The 14,310-nt window shown below is 42.9% G+C and overlaps 1 protein-coding gene across 2 annotated transcripts in view; it reads right to left on the bottom strand.

The window, feature by feature from the left end:
* Positions 1–14,310, bottom strand: part of LOC122799823 (dihydropyrimidinase-related protein 3) — a 1,038,656-nt gene that overhangs the window by 264,778 nt on the left and 759,568 nt on the right. For both annotated transcript variants that reach the window (XM_044069139.1, XM_044069140.1), the window contains exon 9: positions 9,727–9,883. In XM_044069139.1, the coding sequence (XP_043925074.1) occupies positions 9,727–9,883 (157 nt within the window). The remainder of the gene's footprint in view (positions 1–9,726; positions 9,884–14,310) is intronic.

The raw sequence follows: 14,310 nt of genomic DNA, 5'->3' as shown, positions 1-14,310 counted from the left end.
ATGCAATTATTAACTTTTACTGACATTGGTAAGGAGCAAGAAAAAGTTTCCCCAACGGGGTACTTAGCTTTAGTTTGAAGACTTCGGTTCTGAAACTCGAATGTGAAAATTTTCAGGAATCGGCCGACCGGCACTTGCGAACTGCTTCTGCTTCGGGTACCGCGTGGCAAGAAAGACTGAATAAAATGGCATCAGCTGCATGTTTTATACTCCTGATGACCTGACGTCATAGAAGAGACAGCAACTGATGCAGGACCCAAGACTTTGTTATTCAGGCTGACTGAGGGCAATCTGCCAGCAGATTACCCAAATGAAATGACTGCAACAGTGAAACACGAAGAACATCAAATATTGCAGCTGCAGAAATTGTAAATGCTTTAATTATTTGCTTTGATAATAATTACTAGTGACATACTAGACCAAGTCCAAAACAGGCAACAGAAAACAAAAATTGTTAATGAGAATGCAGTAAAAAAATCATATGACAAACATATTTAAGTGGATATAATAAAGAAGACTCCACATGTTCATAGGTTAGTACCAGGCTAACTGCCTTTGTGGGCCATTTTAAGCTTAGCCAATTACCCCATGTGAAAATCAAACCCTGCACTTTGTGTCTATGAGGTAATCACCTTAACCATTATGTCAACCTCCCTCCCACATGGTTTCTAAAACATGAATTAAGTGCTTTAATACATTTCACGAAGCCAAAAAACTGTTAACATAGTACTAAGCTTAACTACCTATCTATGTCAAACAGAGCTCTTCATTAGCACTCTTCAAGAAAAATCTTGATGATTAGATGGCAGGGATCACTTCTAGGGCCAATAGCCTAGTGCCTACCTATGAACCTATGAAGAAATGCATACAACAAACAAGAAATATATAAAAAAAAAAGATTTCTATATATGATAAGGTTTTAAAAACATTCTAGACCCAGTAATTACAGTTAATGTAAAAAGTAATAATAGTTATTAAATTTAATCAACATCTTGAGTCAGAATTCCCTTTTGGGCTTTAGTGAAAACGTATTGGTCAGCATGAGAGATCAATACTGACTACTTTTTGGAACATTTTAAAATATGCTCCTTAACATCAGTCCCTTTTAAATGGGCCAGCAGAAGCAGACAAAAGTAAATAAAAAAGTTAGACAACAGGTCCTCAACAACTTCAAAAATATGCTCATTCAGAATAGATTGCATAAACTATGTCAGACATTAAAAAGGCAACGACCCTGTCTGAAAACACAAGTTTTCTCTTCTTCAGTTCCACCAAAAAGTACAGTTGAGTGTAATGTAGTTACCAAGAAAGTACATCTCTGCAGAGTGGTCATAATAATGGCATGTCATAACATTTGTGTTTCATCATCATCATCATCATTAACACCCTTTTTCCCATTTTCTACATGAGGTCAGAGTTTCATGTTAACTGTCACCATCTCTCTTCATTCAGTGCCACACTCCTGCCTTCTTCGACACTCACGCCTGACTGTTGCAGATCTTCTTTCACACAGTCCATCCATCTCTTTGCTGGACATCCTCGTTTCCTCTTACCTTCTACCTGTCTGTCCCAAATCTTCTTCACCAGATTGTATTCTGCACTTGTCTGAATCACTGTAATCTGTTCTCTTTGATCTTAGGTTCATAGATTAGTACTAAGCTAACTGCCCTATCGAACCATTTTATGAGACTCAAACCCTGCACACCTTAACCATTAGGCCACCCTCCCAACCCTTGGAATTGGAGCTACTTTGCCTTCTGCTCTTATGTCCTCATTTCATCATCTGCCCCACAGTGTGGATCCTACCACCCTTCTCAGGCACTTCACCTCTAGCTTCCTCATCTGCTCTGCCTTTACTGCCCAGGGTCTGTACCATACAGCAGTACTGGTCGCATCACTGTCTTGCACACCTTACTTTTCAGGTTCTTCGGCACTCTATGCTAGTTGGCTGCAGCCCCTCTGACTCTAGCTTTCACCTCTTCATTCAGACTTCCCTTCTCCTTAACCATCCTTCCCAGATACCTGAAGCTATTTACCCGTTCCACTATCTTTCCTTCTATCTCAATTCTCAGCTTCTTCTGATTTCCCCAGTTTGCTGCCATTACCACTGTCGTATATGTGCTTAGTTTTATCCCATGTGCCTTCAGTTTTGCATTCCATTCCCCTATCCTTTGCTGAAGTTCTTGTTCAGAGTCTGCCTGTAATGCCACATCATCTGCATACAGCAACTCTGTTGATCTATTCCCTCCAACCTGTTTGCTAAGGTAATCCATCACCACTATGAACAGCAGTGGGCTCAAAGTTGAACCCTGGTGTACACCCACTCCCACTGGAAGCCTTCTGTGAGGCAGAACACTGTTCGTACTTTAGTCACTGGGTCCTTGTCCATAGTCTGCACTAATTCTATCCATGTTTCTGAGACTTTGAACCACTGTAGTACTGCCCACATCAGCTTTCTTTAGACCTTATCATATGCATTTTCTAAGTCTAGGAATGCCCAGTTGGACTCTTTCCTCATCTCTAGCTTCTTCTCAACTATTTGTCTCACTGCAAACATTGAGTCAGTTGTGCTGCATCCTGATCTGAATCCAGACTGCTAATTTCTCATCTTACTTTCTACTACTCTGCATATCCGTTTATCAGTCACCCTCTCCAGAACTTTCATACAATGTGACAGCAGTCTGATGCCTCTGTACTGCCCACAGTTATGGATGCCCCCTTTGTCTTTCTACACTGACATGAGTATGTTTAATCTCCAATCATCTGGTATGCACCTTTCTCTCCACACTGCTAGAGTACCCTCAGCAGCCATTTCTCCCCATCTCACCAAGCATCTTTATCATGTCTGCTGTGACCTTATTGTGGCCTGCTGCTTTCCCTGACTTTTTCCTTAGTGCTATCCTACTTCTTCTAGGGTGGGCTCCTTTTCTTTTCTCATCATAGGCTGTTTCTGGGGCAGTACAACTTCTGTGGGGTTTTCTTCATTCAGAAGCTGCTGGAAATACTCCACATACCTTTGACATCCTGTGGACTGGTGAGCAGGTTGTTGCTGGCATCCCTTATGAAGGGTGTCTGACTGTCTTTATCTTTCTGTGTTTGCCTTGCAACCTGATACAGTTTCTTTGTGCCACCTACTGAGTCACTTTCCCGAAGTTGGTAGAGTGTCTCTGATACCCTATTCTTTGCTATTGCAACTCCATTCTTAGCTTTTGTTAGCCAACCAATATTCCTTCCTAGCCTGGTTGGATGTTTCTGTCTCCCACTTTTTCCTCTACTCCATTCTTTTGATGACTTCCTGGAGTTCTGCATTCCACCACCACCTTTCTTTGTGTACCTTATTTCCATATCTGGCTTGGCCACATATATGTTCTGTAGTCCTCATACTTGCTGTTTTGAGGTGCTGCCATTCTTCTTCAACTCCACCTATTTCTTCCTTTTCTTGGGGTGCTAGAGCCCTAAGTAATTCCTTGAACTGCTGTGCTTTCTTTCCAGTCAACTTCCAGGTCTTCGGCCTCATCTCTGTTGACCATAGAGCAGTCTCTGTCCACTGCTTGCAGCTGATTGAGGCAACCAGTGGCTTATGCAGTCGGTCAAATGTTTTACTGGGGATGACTTTGTAATAATTGATTCTACCCCAGTGCCCTTTCCTTACTAGGAGGAAGTCTACCTGAGTTGCATGTTGGCCATTCTTGTATGTGATTTTGTGACTGTCTCTCTTTCTGAGCCACTATCAACACCAATTCCTGTTGCCCTGCTTTATCTAGTAGGTCCTGCAACACCATTTCTAGCCTGTAGAAGTGGCTGCACTGCCCTTCCATTTTGCTTGTCTCCTGGATCCATTTTGTCCTCTGGACATAAGATATCCTCCTCAAATATTTCAAGCTCAAGCGCTTCCGTGACCTGTACGTGACCATACATTAAGTGTAGCAATTCTCAGTTTATGTTTGGCTGGTTACATGGTCTCAGCTTTCGCTCAACAGAGCTGCCCCAGGTAACCCAGGCTGGCCAACTCAACACCAGTTATCCAGTAGCTTATTGAACCAGGCTCAACTCACTTATCAATGATAGCTATCCATGCCCACAGCTACAGTCATTGGTGAGTTTGAGATGGAAATACTAAACATGTTTTTCGGAGGTGGGGGCACTGGGTCAGGGAGGTCAGGATCGAATCTTGTACCTTGTGCAAAGGAGGAGAAGACCTTAACCACTATGCCAACTGCTCGTGAGTTTCATGCTAGAGATTGTGTGAATGAGAACTGTGTTCTCATGTTCTCATCTTTGTGATTTCGTTTATATATATATATATATCCTCATGGAAAAAAAATGTTATGTTGCAAACTGTTTTCCTCTGCCCAGACAGTAAATTATAGTTATGCACTGCACTCTAAACTGCTCTGTGTTATCATTTTTTTTTGCTCCTCAACTGATGTGTATCTCGGATCAGACTTTACAAGCTCCTCCTCTTACTCAATCCCTCTCTTCCCCTTAATTACCTCAGATCGAGTTTGCCCTCTATGCGATAATCAACACAAGAAAGTATCAATACAAACAATTGACAAAAAAAAGCATACCGTTATAAAAGGTGATAAAGGAGAAGAAGCAGACAAAGAGAATCCTGGAGTTCACATAGCAAGACCATTAAGGAATATTCCTCAGGGCATACTAGGAGACAATCAAAAGGGGGATCTTTTGGGTGGTCCTCAATGAAGGATATTCCAGAATACAGCAGATACAAAATTTGCCCTATTCCTAGACAAGATGCTTAACTTGTAATGAGCTATAAAGGTATGAGCACTGGACCATGTAGCAAATGCTCAGATGTCATTGATGTACACTTTGAACCAAAAAGTGGATGATGTGGCTATAGATCCAGCAGAGTATATTTTAGGACGTTTGGTTAGGGATAGACCTTTACTCTTGTAAACCAAGACAATGCAATCAGTGAGCCATCTGGCCAAGGTTACTTTAAACAGTGGTTTGCCTGACTTAGCCTTAGAAAAGGAGACAGACAGTTGTTCTGACTTCCTCTGGAGTCTTTAGTTCTGAGAATGTAGAATCTGAGTTATGAACATCTAATAGATTAAGCATGTATTCTCTCTTGTTAGAAACATTTGGGGAAAAAGACCAGTAGGTTAATTCATTGGTTAAGATTTGCTTCTGACACTACTTTAGGCAGGAAGGAAGAGTTAGTCCGAAGGGATACTCTGTCCTTATGAAAAATGAGGTAAGACAGCTGGGAAGAAAGTGTCTGGAGCTCTGATACCAGTCTAACTGACATAATGGTGATCAGGAAAAGTGTTTACCAGCATAAATACTTTAATTCTGCCCTGGCTGAAAACTTGAAGGGGGTGGGGTGTGGGTCAAAGTTCTGAAGGATAGACATAAAGTCCCAAGGAGAAATAGGGTCCTTGATTGGAGGCCAAAGCAGCAAAGTACCCCTGAGAAAAGCCTTGCAAAATGTTAAAGAAACTAGAGAAGAATGGTTTTCTCATAGGTGGAAATTTGAGATTGCAGCCAGTTGTACCTTTACTGTAGAATAAATAGCGACATTGTTTAAGATGGAAGCCAGGAAATCAAGAATCGCTATAATCAGTAATGAAAAGGGATCTAAATGTCTTTGTTGGGCCCAGCTATAAAATCTTTTCCACTTGCTCTTATAAATCTTTCTGGTAGAGGCTTTTGGGATGACATGAGAATGTGGCAAATGGGGGAAGACAGTCTGGAGTTTCTAGCCATTACTGGAAGTGGAGAAACTATGTGGTCAGCTTTAGAGATTGCATGTCCTGGTGAAGCAAACAAGACGAGTGAGACAGAAGGTCCAGAGTAGGATCCAGCACCCAGGAAGGGTGATCTCGGTGAGGCCACAGAAAGGGAAACCACACTTGGCAAAGCCAGAATGGGGCAATGAGGATAACTTTGCTCTTCCTCTGTAATGCTCTCTGAATAAACCTGGGGATAACAAGAGTGGGAGGGAAGACATACAGTAGACTAGAGGGACAATCATAACCCAGAAGGGCCCTTCGTGACTCCCCCTCTGGTGGAATCAGGGCAAAATACCTGCTTTACTTGGCAATGAGAGGAGAAGCAAAGATATCACAGTACAGTTGACCCAATCGGTGAAATATCATTTCTGCCACTGACTGACTGAAAGACTCCTTGAGAAGCAGTAAGATGGACCTGCTCAGTTTGTCTGCTAGCATGCTGGTTTTCCCCAGAATATGCACTGCCAACAGAAAGCAGCCAAAAGAGATCACCCAATACCAGACTTTCACTGCCTCCTGACACAGAGGATAAGATTGTGTTCTCCCAATTTGTTGATGTACCAGACCACTGACATGTTGCCCATCTGAATGGTAAGCCATTCATAGAGGGAGAGCATCTTGAAAAGCCTGCAACACCAAAAGGACTGATCTCACTTCTAGGATATTGATGTGAACACTATCCTCTGTCTGGGACCATGTGCCTTGGACTGTCTTTGCCAAATAATGGCCCCCACCCCACCAGTTGGGAAGCATCCATAGTCACCATGGCCTTGGTCACTGGCAAAGTGAAAGGATGGCCTCAAGACTTTTCTGCATGAACCCACCATGTTATGTGATGCCGGCAAATGTTCTTAATGCAAATGTGTGCCATCAGTGGATGGTGTATTATTGACCACTATACCACTACAGTCTGCTGTAAAATCCTCATGTGAAAGCAAGCCACGCATACCAATACTATTGAAGCTGCCATTGACCCCAATAATTGTAAGATTAATTTGGCTGGAGGTGAATGAAGAGAAAGGTGTGTAATGGTTGCTTTCGTAAAGTGTTCACTCTTGTCTGTGGCTGACTTGCTACCTTTGTTAGGGTACCTAGACAGACACCAATGAATTCCAGAGTTTGCACACAGCAGAGCTGTGGCTTGGTGTAGTTTAAAGTAATGCCATGCTGGAGACAGAGGTAGAGCAAGTAGTCCCTGGACTGAATCAGTAGAGGGTTGGCGGAAGCAGAGAAGAGCCAGTCATCTAGATAAGGAAACAACCAGAATACGTCCAGTCTCAGGTGAGCTAGAACCACTGTCATGCACTTAGAAAACACCATGGGGGCTGTGGTGAGACCAAAGAAGGCGCTGAACTAATAGTGACTGGTTCCCAGTCAGAAGTGCAGATATCTCCTGGAGCGCCTGTGTATCTTGATATGATAGTATGTATCTTGGACATTTACGGAGCACATGCAACTGTCCTTCCTTAAAAGTTGCAATGTAATGAACTATGACCATCCAGAATTTCGAGTGTTTCTCAAATTGATTTAGATTGCTGAGATCCAGAATTGGTCTTAGGTCCCCAGTCTTTTTTGGCACTAAAAAGAATCTTGAGCAGGTTCCGGATCCATGTTGGTCTGGTGGGTCTGGCTGAATGACTCTTTTCTCCAGCAGCTTTTGCATTTCCATAGTGGGGGGAAGTTGAGAAAGAACGGTCTTCCTGCCCATTGCAGAGGGTATTGGAGAATTGCCTAATCAATTCCCTCTGAAATATTGTCACATGTACCAGATAATTCAGCAACCTGAGGGCAAAGGTCGCTCATGCGCAGATATGCTTCACAATCTGTCCAAAGTCTTAGATTCCATGTTATGGGAATGGAAAGTAGAGCTCTGTTCTGTGCATTCTCTCTTGGTGTTTGCTGCAACCACCACAGCATCCACTGGGAAACCCTTGCTCCAGTGAGCCTTATCTTTTTGGTGCAACAGATGTTTATCAGCGTCATTTGGGTATGGGCTCCATGACATCCAGATCCTTCCCACCTTAGCAGAAGATAAGATTTACTATCTTATCCACTTGGAGGTCTAACCAAGTCATAACTGAGCCAGCTCTGAAAGCGTCAAGGAATACTGACTCTTGTTGGGAGAGGGGGTTGGAAGACCAACTACCTTTGTGTCAAGGGGTGGCATGGAGGACCCTTCCCCCTTATCAACGTCAATGGCTTCAGTTAATGACTCTTGTGAAGATTCTAAGTGTCGTCTCTTACATGTCTGCATCTGAGGGGGCTCTTCAGTGGGAGGTTCAGAAGAGGACTCGGAAGTGCCATCCGAGTCCTGAATGTGGACAGTCTTGAGGCTTGAATGGCCCAGCTGTCCTGATGAGACAAGATGAAAAGTCCCCGCTTCCACAGAAGACAGCTGAGCATAGGGTGGACCCCACGGGGCAAGGACATCTTTTCTATCACAGTGGAGAGAAGGCTCTTTCCACTACTTCGAAAGCTGATGCCATGGGGAAGCTGAGTCTTAACCTCACTGGATCTGTGGAAGCCTGTGTAGGACAAAAAACGACTCTCCCCCCTCAGGGCTCCAGCTTCAAAGCAGGGGTTGGAACTGAGCTAACAAGCTCAGAGCCTCCAAGAGGAAGGTACGGCTCCAAGAACATTGAAGTCGATCCCGGCCCCCTGGATCCTATACCAATGCAATGGCTTCGAGATCCATCTGGATTTTACATGGTTGGACCCATCTGGATCAGAGAAGGTGTTGCAGTCAAAGAAGGCCATGTCTTCGGATACAACAAAGACATACTTGGATGTCTGTGGTGCAAAATCTCAGAAACCACTGGGTGGATCAGAGTAGGAGTTAAAGGTTGGGGCTGTATATTAGAGAGGCTCATGCTTCCAACTGAATCTGGTTCTGAGAAATTTTCTCACCATCCTATCCACATGCACTTCTGTTAAGATCTTAGATGACCTGAGGGAAGATGATCTAGAAAACAAATGGGATATTCTTCGAGGTTTATCCTGAAGGAAGGAAGAGTGCAGCCTCGAAGTTACTGGTTATGGAGTAAACCTTAAAGGAGCCTGAAGTGATCTAAACTTGGATCAAGTCAGAACCGAGAGATAGGACAGATCCAATAGTTTAATTTTCAATGGAGACGTGGAAGTTCTTGTATTCAATATTTTTAAAACGTTCTCCGGTGGAGCCAAGCCCGAAGAAGCTGAAGGAGGAGAGCAGTCAGAGGAGTGTTTCCTTGAGTCTGTGGTTCTGTCTGCTGCCTCTCCTAAGGATTTCTTGGAGGAGGATGGGGTCCAGAGACAGATGAAGCAGAAGCAGAAGAATGGAGAAGACCTTTTAAAATTAACTTATTCTTCCTCTTGACCAGGGCCCCATGATTAAAACTCGCACAAACATCACATTCCACATTTAGGTGTCCTGGAACTAGGTAGTAAACACATTCAGAATGGCTGTCAGAATTAGGGATTTTGTGCCTGCAAGTATATATATACACACACACACACACACACACACACACACACACACACACACACACACACACACACACACACACACACACACACACACACACACACACACACACACACACACACACACACACACACTTTTTTACAGGGAAGAAAGATGGAGAAGAAGAAAGAAGATATCTGACTGAATAAAAAATTATCAAAACTATATCACTTATCTACCACACTCACGCTAATGGTGACCTCATCTTATTGCTGAAGTAGCAAACAGGATCTGAAGCAACTAAGGGGAAGACAGGGATTATGGTTAAGGGGAAGAGCTTGAGCTACAATGCCTAAAGTCTATCCAAGTGGCCAAGGACAGATTCAATGTCAGATTCGAGACCCATCACTTGAGGAATAGGCAAAAAAGACAACAGCAGGTAATTACATACTCAAATATTAACAGTAAAAACAGTCCAGAAAATGCATTATTAAAGGAAATATAAAATCATTTGATAGGTACCTTGCTAGTAATGACGTGAGATAATCAGGAGTTGTGGGATCTGGACTCAGAGGAGGTGATGTCACAAATGCTGCTGCCTTGGCCCAATTTTTACTCCAGTAATGAGTTCCATCTGTACCTAGGCTGGCTGTAACAGGTTCTCCAAATACAACATTACCTATGGTAGGGAAAAAGGTATAATATGAATTCAAATTTAAACCATTTTTCAGGTGCATTGTTTCTTTACACATATTATACAGAGACGGAAATTTTCACCTCAGCTGAATAATTTGAAAAGTTTAAAATGTAGGCACATTTAGTCATGTATTACCTTCATTTTCAATTCTTTTTAAAACAACATCATACTTTTTCTCATTGTAAACTTAATTACTCTACTACAAAATCATTTAAGTCATTTTCTTCAAATGCTTTTATCGAATTATCACTTGTGACACAGGCAAATTTACATTCATATAAAAGTAATCAAACTATATTAACTTATTATACTCCACATATATTGCTATATAACATATAATCTAAGCAATATTACATAAATTATTCAATTCCTGCCTTTTTTTAAACAAGAAAATATTTAATAAACCATCGCTTACTACACAGGGACTCATACATTTATATAAATGAAAACAAACCACACCGACACAATCCTAGTCGCAAGCATTTTACATCACAACCTATACTGACACACTCCCAGTTGCAAACATTATACGTCACTTATAATCTATCCAAACGTTCTCGCTCAAACATTACACAGCTCATTTTAAGTCTTGCCACATTTTAGATCGCATTCCTCCCTTGTATGTATTGTTCACACAATTCCCATTTTTTTCCTATGTAGTTTGCTCCTACCCTTTTCTAAAGATCTCAGTTCAAGTTGTTATCACAGCTTATGTAAAAATGATCAACAAGAGAGAAAGACAGCAGGTGAAGTGGACAAAATGCAGAGGAAGTGGAGTAGGATGTGTGACCTTCATCAGTAGTGCTCTGGATCAAACTGAACAAAGAAAGGTGATGACATAATCAAGTACACTGCAACTGTTCCTTTTTTCACTAATGCAAGTACAGGAATCCGAGAGATTTGAACGCATCGTTTTTTAAAATGTGGCCTTCCTTTTCTAAAACTGTCATAGAAAGGAGACAGGAAAAAAGAAGTTACGTCCTTACCATAACATTCCATCTGTGTTGTAGAGCTTCATTCATTCCTTACTGATGGGTTTTAGTTCCGTACTTGGTACTGATTCGACCAATGCAACTAGCTCGTGCCAGAGAAAAAACTTTCAAGCTAAGTCATACTCATAGTGCCCCTCTCCTCCTCTCTTTAGATCGAGTTTGCCCTTAAGGATAGAAAAAAATGGAGGCCCTATTTAAGCAAATGCCTTATCTGGTAGTCAGGACCAAAACCAAACCACCAGGAGTCTTCCTGACGGGGATAGGAGGGCAGAACATAAGGAATGAATGAAGATCTACAACACAGATGGAACATTATGGTAAGGACATAACTTCTTTATCTGATGTTGTAAATCTTCATTCATTCTTTACTGATGGGACAGAGTCCCTAGCTACTTTATGTCCTGGGAGGCCCTATAGAAGGATATTCCTGAGCACCACTGAACCAAAGAATGCTCTTCCCCTGGAGACCATATCCAATTTGCAATGTGTGATAAAGTTATGGGAGGTTGCCCAGGTAGCTGCTGCACAAATGTTGTCCACAGAGCCTCTGGAATGAAATGCCACCAAAGTGAACACTGACCTGGTGGAGTGAGCCTTGACTCTAGTAGGTAAAGTTAATTTGTTCTGTTGGCAGACAAAGGTAATGCAATCTCTTAACCATTTTGATAAGGTGACTTTGGAAACAACGTAGCCCAATCATGGGCCTGAAAATAATATGAACAGCTGGTCTGACTTTCTGAAAGATTTAGCTCTGTCTAAGTAAAAACGTAATTGTCTATGTACATCCAAGAGATGTAAATGGTATTCACCTTTGTTAGAACATTTTGGGAAAAAATAGCAAATCAATGGACTGACTGAGATTTGAATTTGAAATAACTTTGAGCAGGAAGGAGGGGTTAGTCTGAAGTGATACTCTCTCATTGTGGAAAATTATGTAAGGGCAATTAACACACAAGGCTTGTAACTCTGATATTCTCCTGGCTGAGGTGATGGCTGCCAGGAATAAGGTTTTCCAGGATACAAAACTATGTCACATGCGGCTGAAGGTTCAAATGGTGAACAAGTCAAAGTTTATAAGACTAGAGTCAATTGCCAAGGTTCAGTAGGATTTTTAATAGGCGGTCTCAGGTGCAGAACTCCCTTTAGGAAGGTTTTGCAAAGGCAGTGGGACATTAATGAAGAATCATTATGAAGGTAGCGATAGCTGCTAAGTGAACTGTAACAGTTGAGGCTGAGGCTCAAGTCCTTGTTCTTTAGCCCCAGATTACAAACCTGACCCATTTACTATGATAGACTGTCCTGGTACAGGGTTTATGAGAAGCCAGAAGTATCTTTCGCACTGGGGAAGACTGGTCAATCTGCCTGGCAATTAGTAGAAGTGGAGAAACCAAGCGGTCAGCTTGAGACTCTGAAGGTCGGGATGGACCAGCCCCTGTGGGTGAGACAGGAGTTCTGGGGTAGGGTCAGGGTCCACAGGCAGTGAACCAGGTGAGGCCATAGGAAGGGGAACCAAACTTGACAGGGCCAATAGGGTGCAATGAGGATTACTTTGCTTCTCATCTGTTGCACTTTCTTTAAGAACTGTGGAATGAGGGGAAAGGGAGGAAAGGCATACATTAGACCCAGGGGCCAATCGCGTATCAGAGCATCTCTTGGTGACTCCCCCTGAAGAAGGATCAGGATGAAGAAGCTGCTGCATTTGTGGTTCAAGGGGGAAGTAAAGAGATCACAGAAAGGCCGGCCCCAATGACAAAATATTTGTGTCATTATTACGGGATTGAGAGACCACTTGTGAGGCATCAGACTGTTTCTTCTCAGTCTGTCTGCAATCAGTTTGGAGTTCCTAGGAATGTGCATTGCTAATATAATGAGGTTGGAAGCTATCGCCCATTGCCACACTCTCAGGGCTTCCCGGCATAATGGGGAGGATCTGGTTCCTCCTTGCTTGTTCTTGCACCAGACTACTGACATATTGTCTGATAGGATAGCAAATGTCCCCAACAGCAGGGTCGTTTGGAATGCTTGCAACTCTAGGAGCACTGCCCTCAATTCTAGGATACTGATATGCAGCCTGGCCTCCAAGGGAGACCAAGTGCCTTGGATGGTCTTTCCCTGAAAATGCCCCCCAAAACACCTCATCAGGGAGGTGTCCATGGTCACTGTGGCTTGGGGTTGAAGGGTGAAAAGGGATGACACCATAACTCCTCCTCTGGCTTGATCCACCAATTCAGATCCTGCTTGCATTGGTTTGTTATGCGTATTGGGTAAGACAACGGGTGTGCTAATATACACCACTGGGATGCTAGAAGTCACTGAATCAGCCTCACATGGAATCTTGCTAGTGGAACCAATGTGATTGTAGCCACCATGGAGCCCAAAAGTTGTAGTACCAGTTGGGCTGTAACAAGGTTTTGGGAGAGTATTATTTGAAGATGAAATCTCAACCTTTGCAGTCTATGATGAGGTAAAGCGACTTGGCAGGATATTGTGTCGAACAATGCCCCAATGAACTCTAAGCTTTGAGTCAGTACCAGCTTTGACATTTTTTGTGTTTATTGAGATTCCTAGCTTTTCTGCCAGATTTTGAGTGTAGAATATGGCATAAAACAATAGACTCCTGGATGGACAGGTATGGAGCCAGTCGTCTAGATATGGAAACAAGCAGAATCCTTTCAGTCTCAGGTGAACTGCTACTACTGCCATGCATTTGGTGAACACCCTGGGGGCTGTGGTGAGACCAAAAGGCAGTACTTGAAATTGGTAGTGACTGGCTCCCAGCCAGAAGCGGAGATATCTTCTGGATCTTTTGTCCATTTTTATGTGGTAATACGCATCTTGAAGATCTATAGAGCACATCCAGTCATCCTTTTTCAGAAAAGGAAGAATGGACTGAACTGTGACAATTCGGAATTTTGCTTATCTAATGAATTTGTTCAGTATGCTGAGGTCCAGAATTGGCCTCCAGCCCCCTTTCTTTTTTTGGCACTAAAAAGAACCTTAACTAAAATCTGGATCCTATTTGGTCTGGTGGGACTGTTTGGATGACTCTTTTTCTTAGCAGTTTTATAACTTCTTGTGCTGCTGTATCCCTCTGGCTGGGTGGAATGTTGGAGAGTCACCTTAGAGGCTGGGGTAAAGGTCAAAGGGGATATGGTAACCTCTGGACATTATCCTCTGCACCCTGGAATCTGATGTTATCGATTGCCAGGCCAAGTGGTGCAGAGAAAAATGTCCATCTGCTTCCAGAGGTAAACAATCGGGCTGCTCCTCAGGAGCACTGATAGGGCTGACTAGAGAAGGAATCCCTGGAACCCTGATTTCGCAGGCCCCATCTGCCACTAGTGGGGCATCTTCCTGATGAGTTCCCACTCTGCCCCAGGGAGATTGCTCCCTATGTGTGTTGCAGAGAGGCCCTTG

The sequence above is a fragment of the Protopterus annectens genome, chromosome 4.part0 (genome assembly GCF_019279795.1).
Source record: "Protopterus annectens isolate FY-2018-M chromosome 4.part0, PAN1.0, whole genome shotgun sequence".
In the NCBI taxonomy this organism is placed as follows: Eukaryota; Metazoa; Chordata; order Ceratodontiformes; family Protopteridae; genus Protopterus; species Protopterus annectens.
Note: the sequence above shows the minus strand (reverse complement) of the source record. Positions and strands in the feature narration are given on the sequence as shown.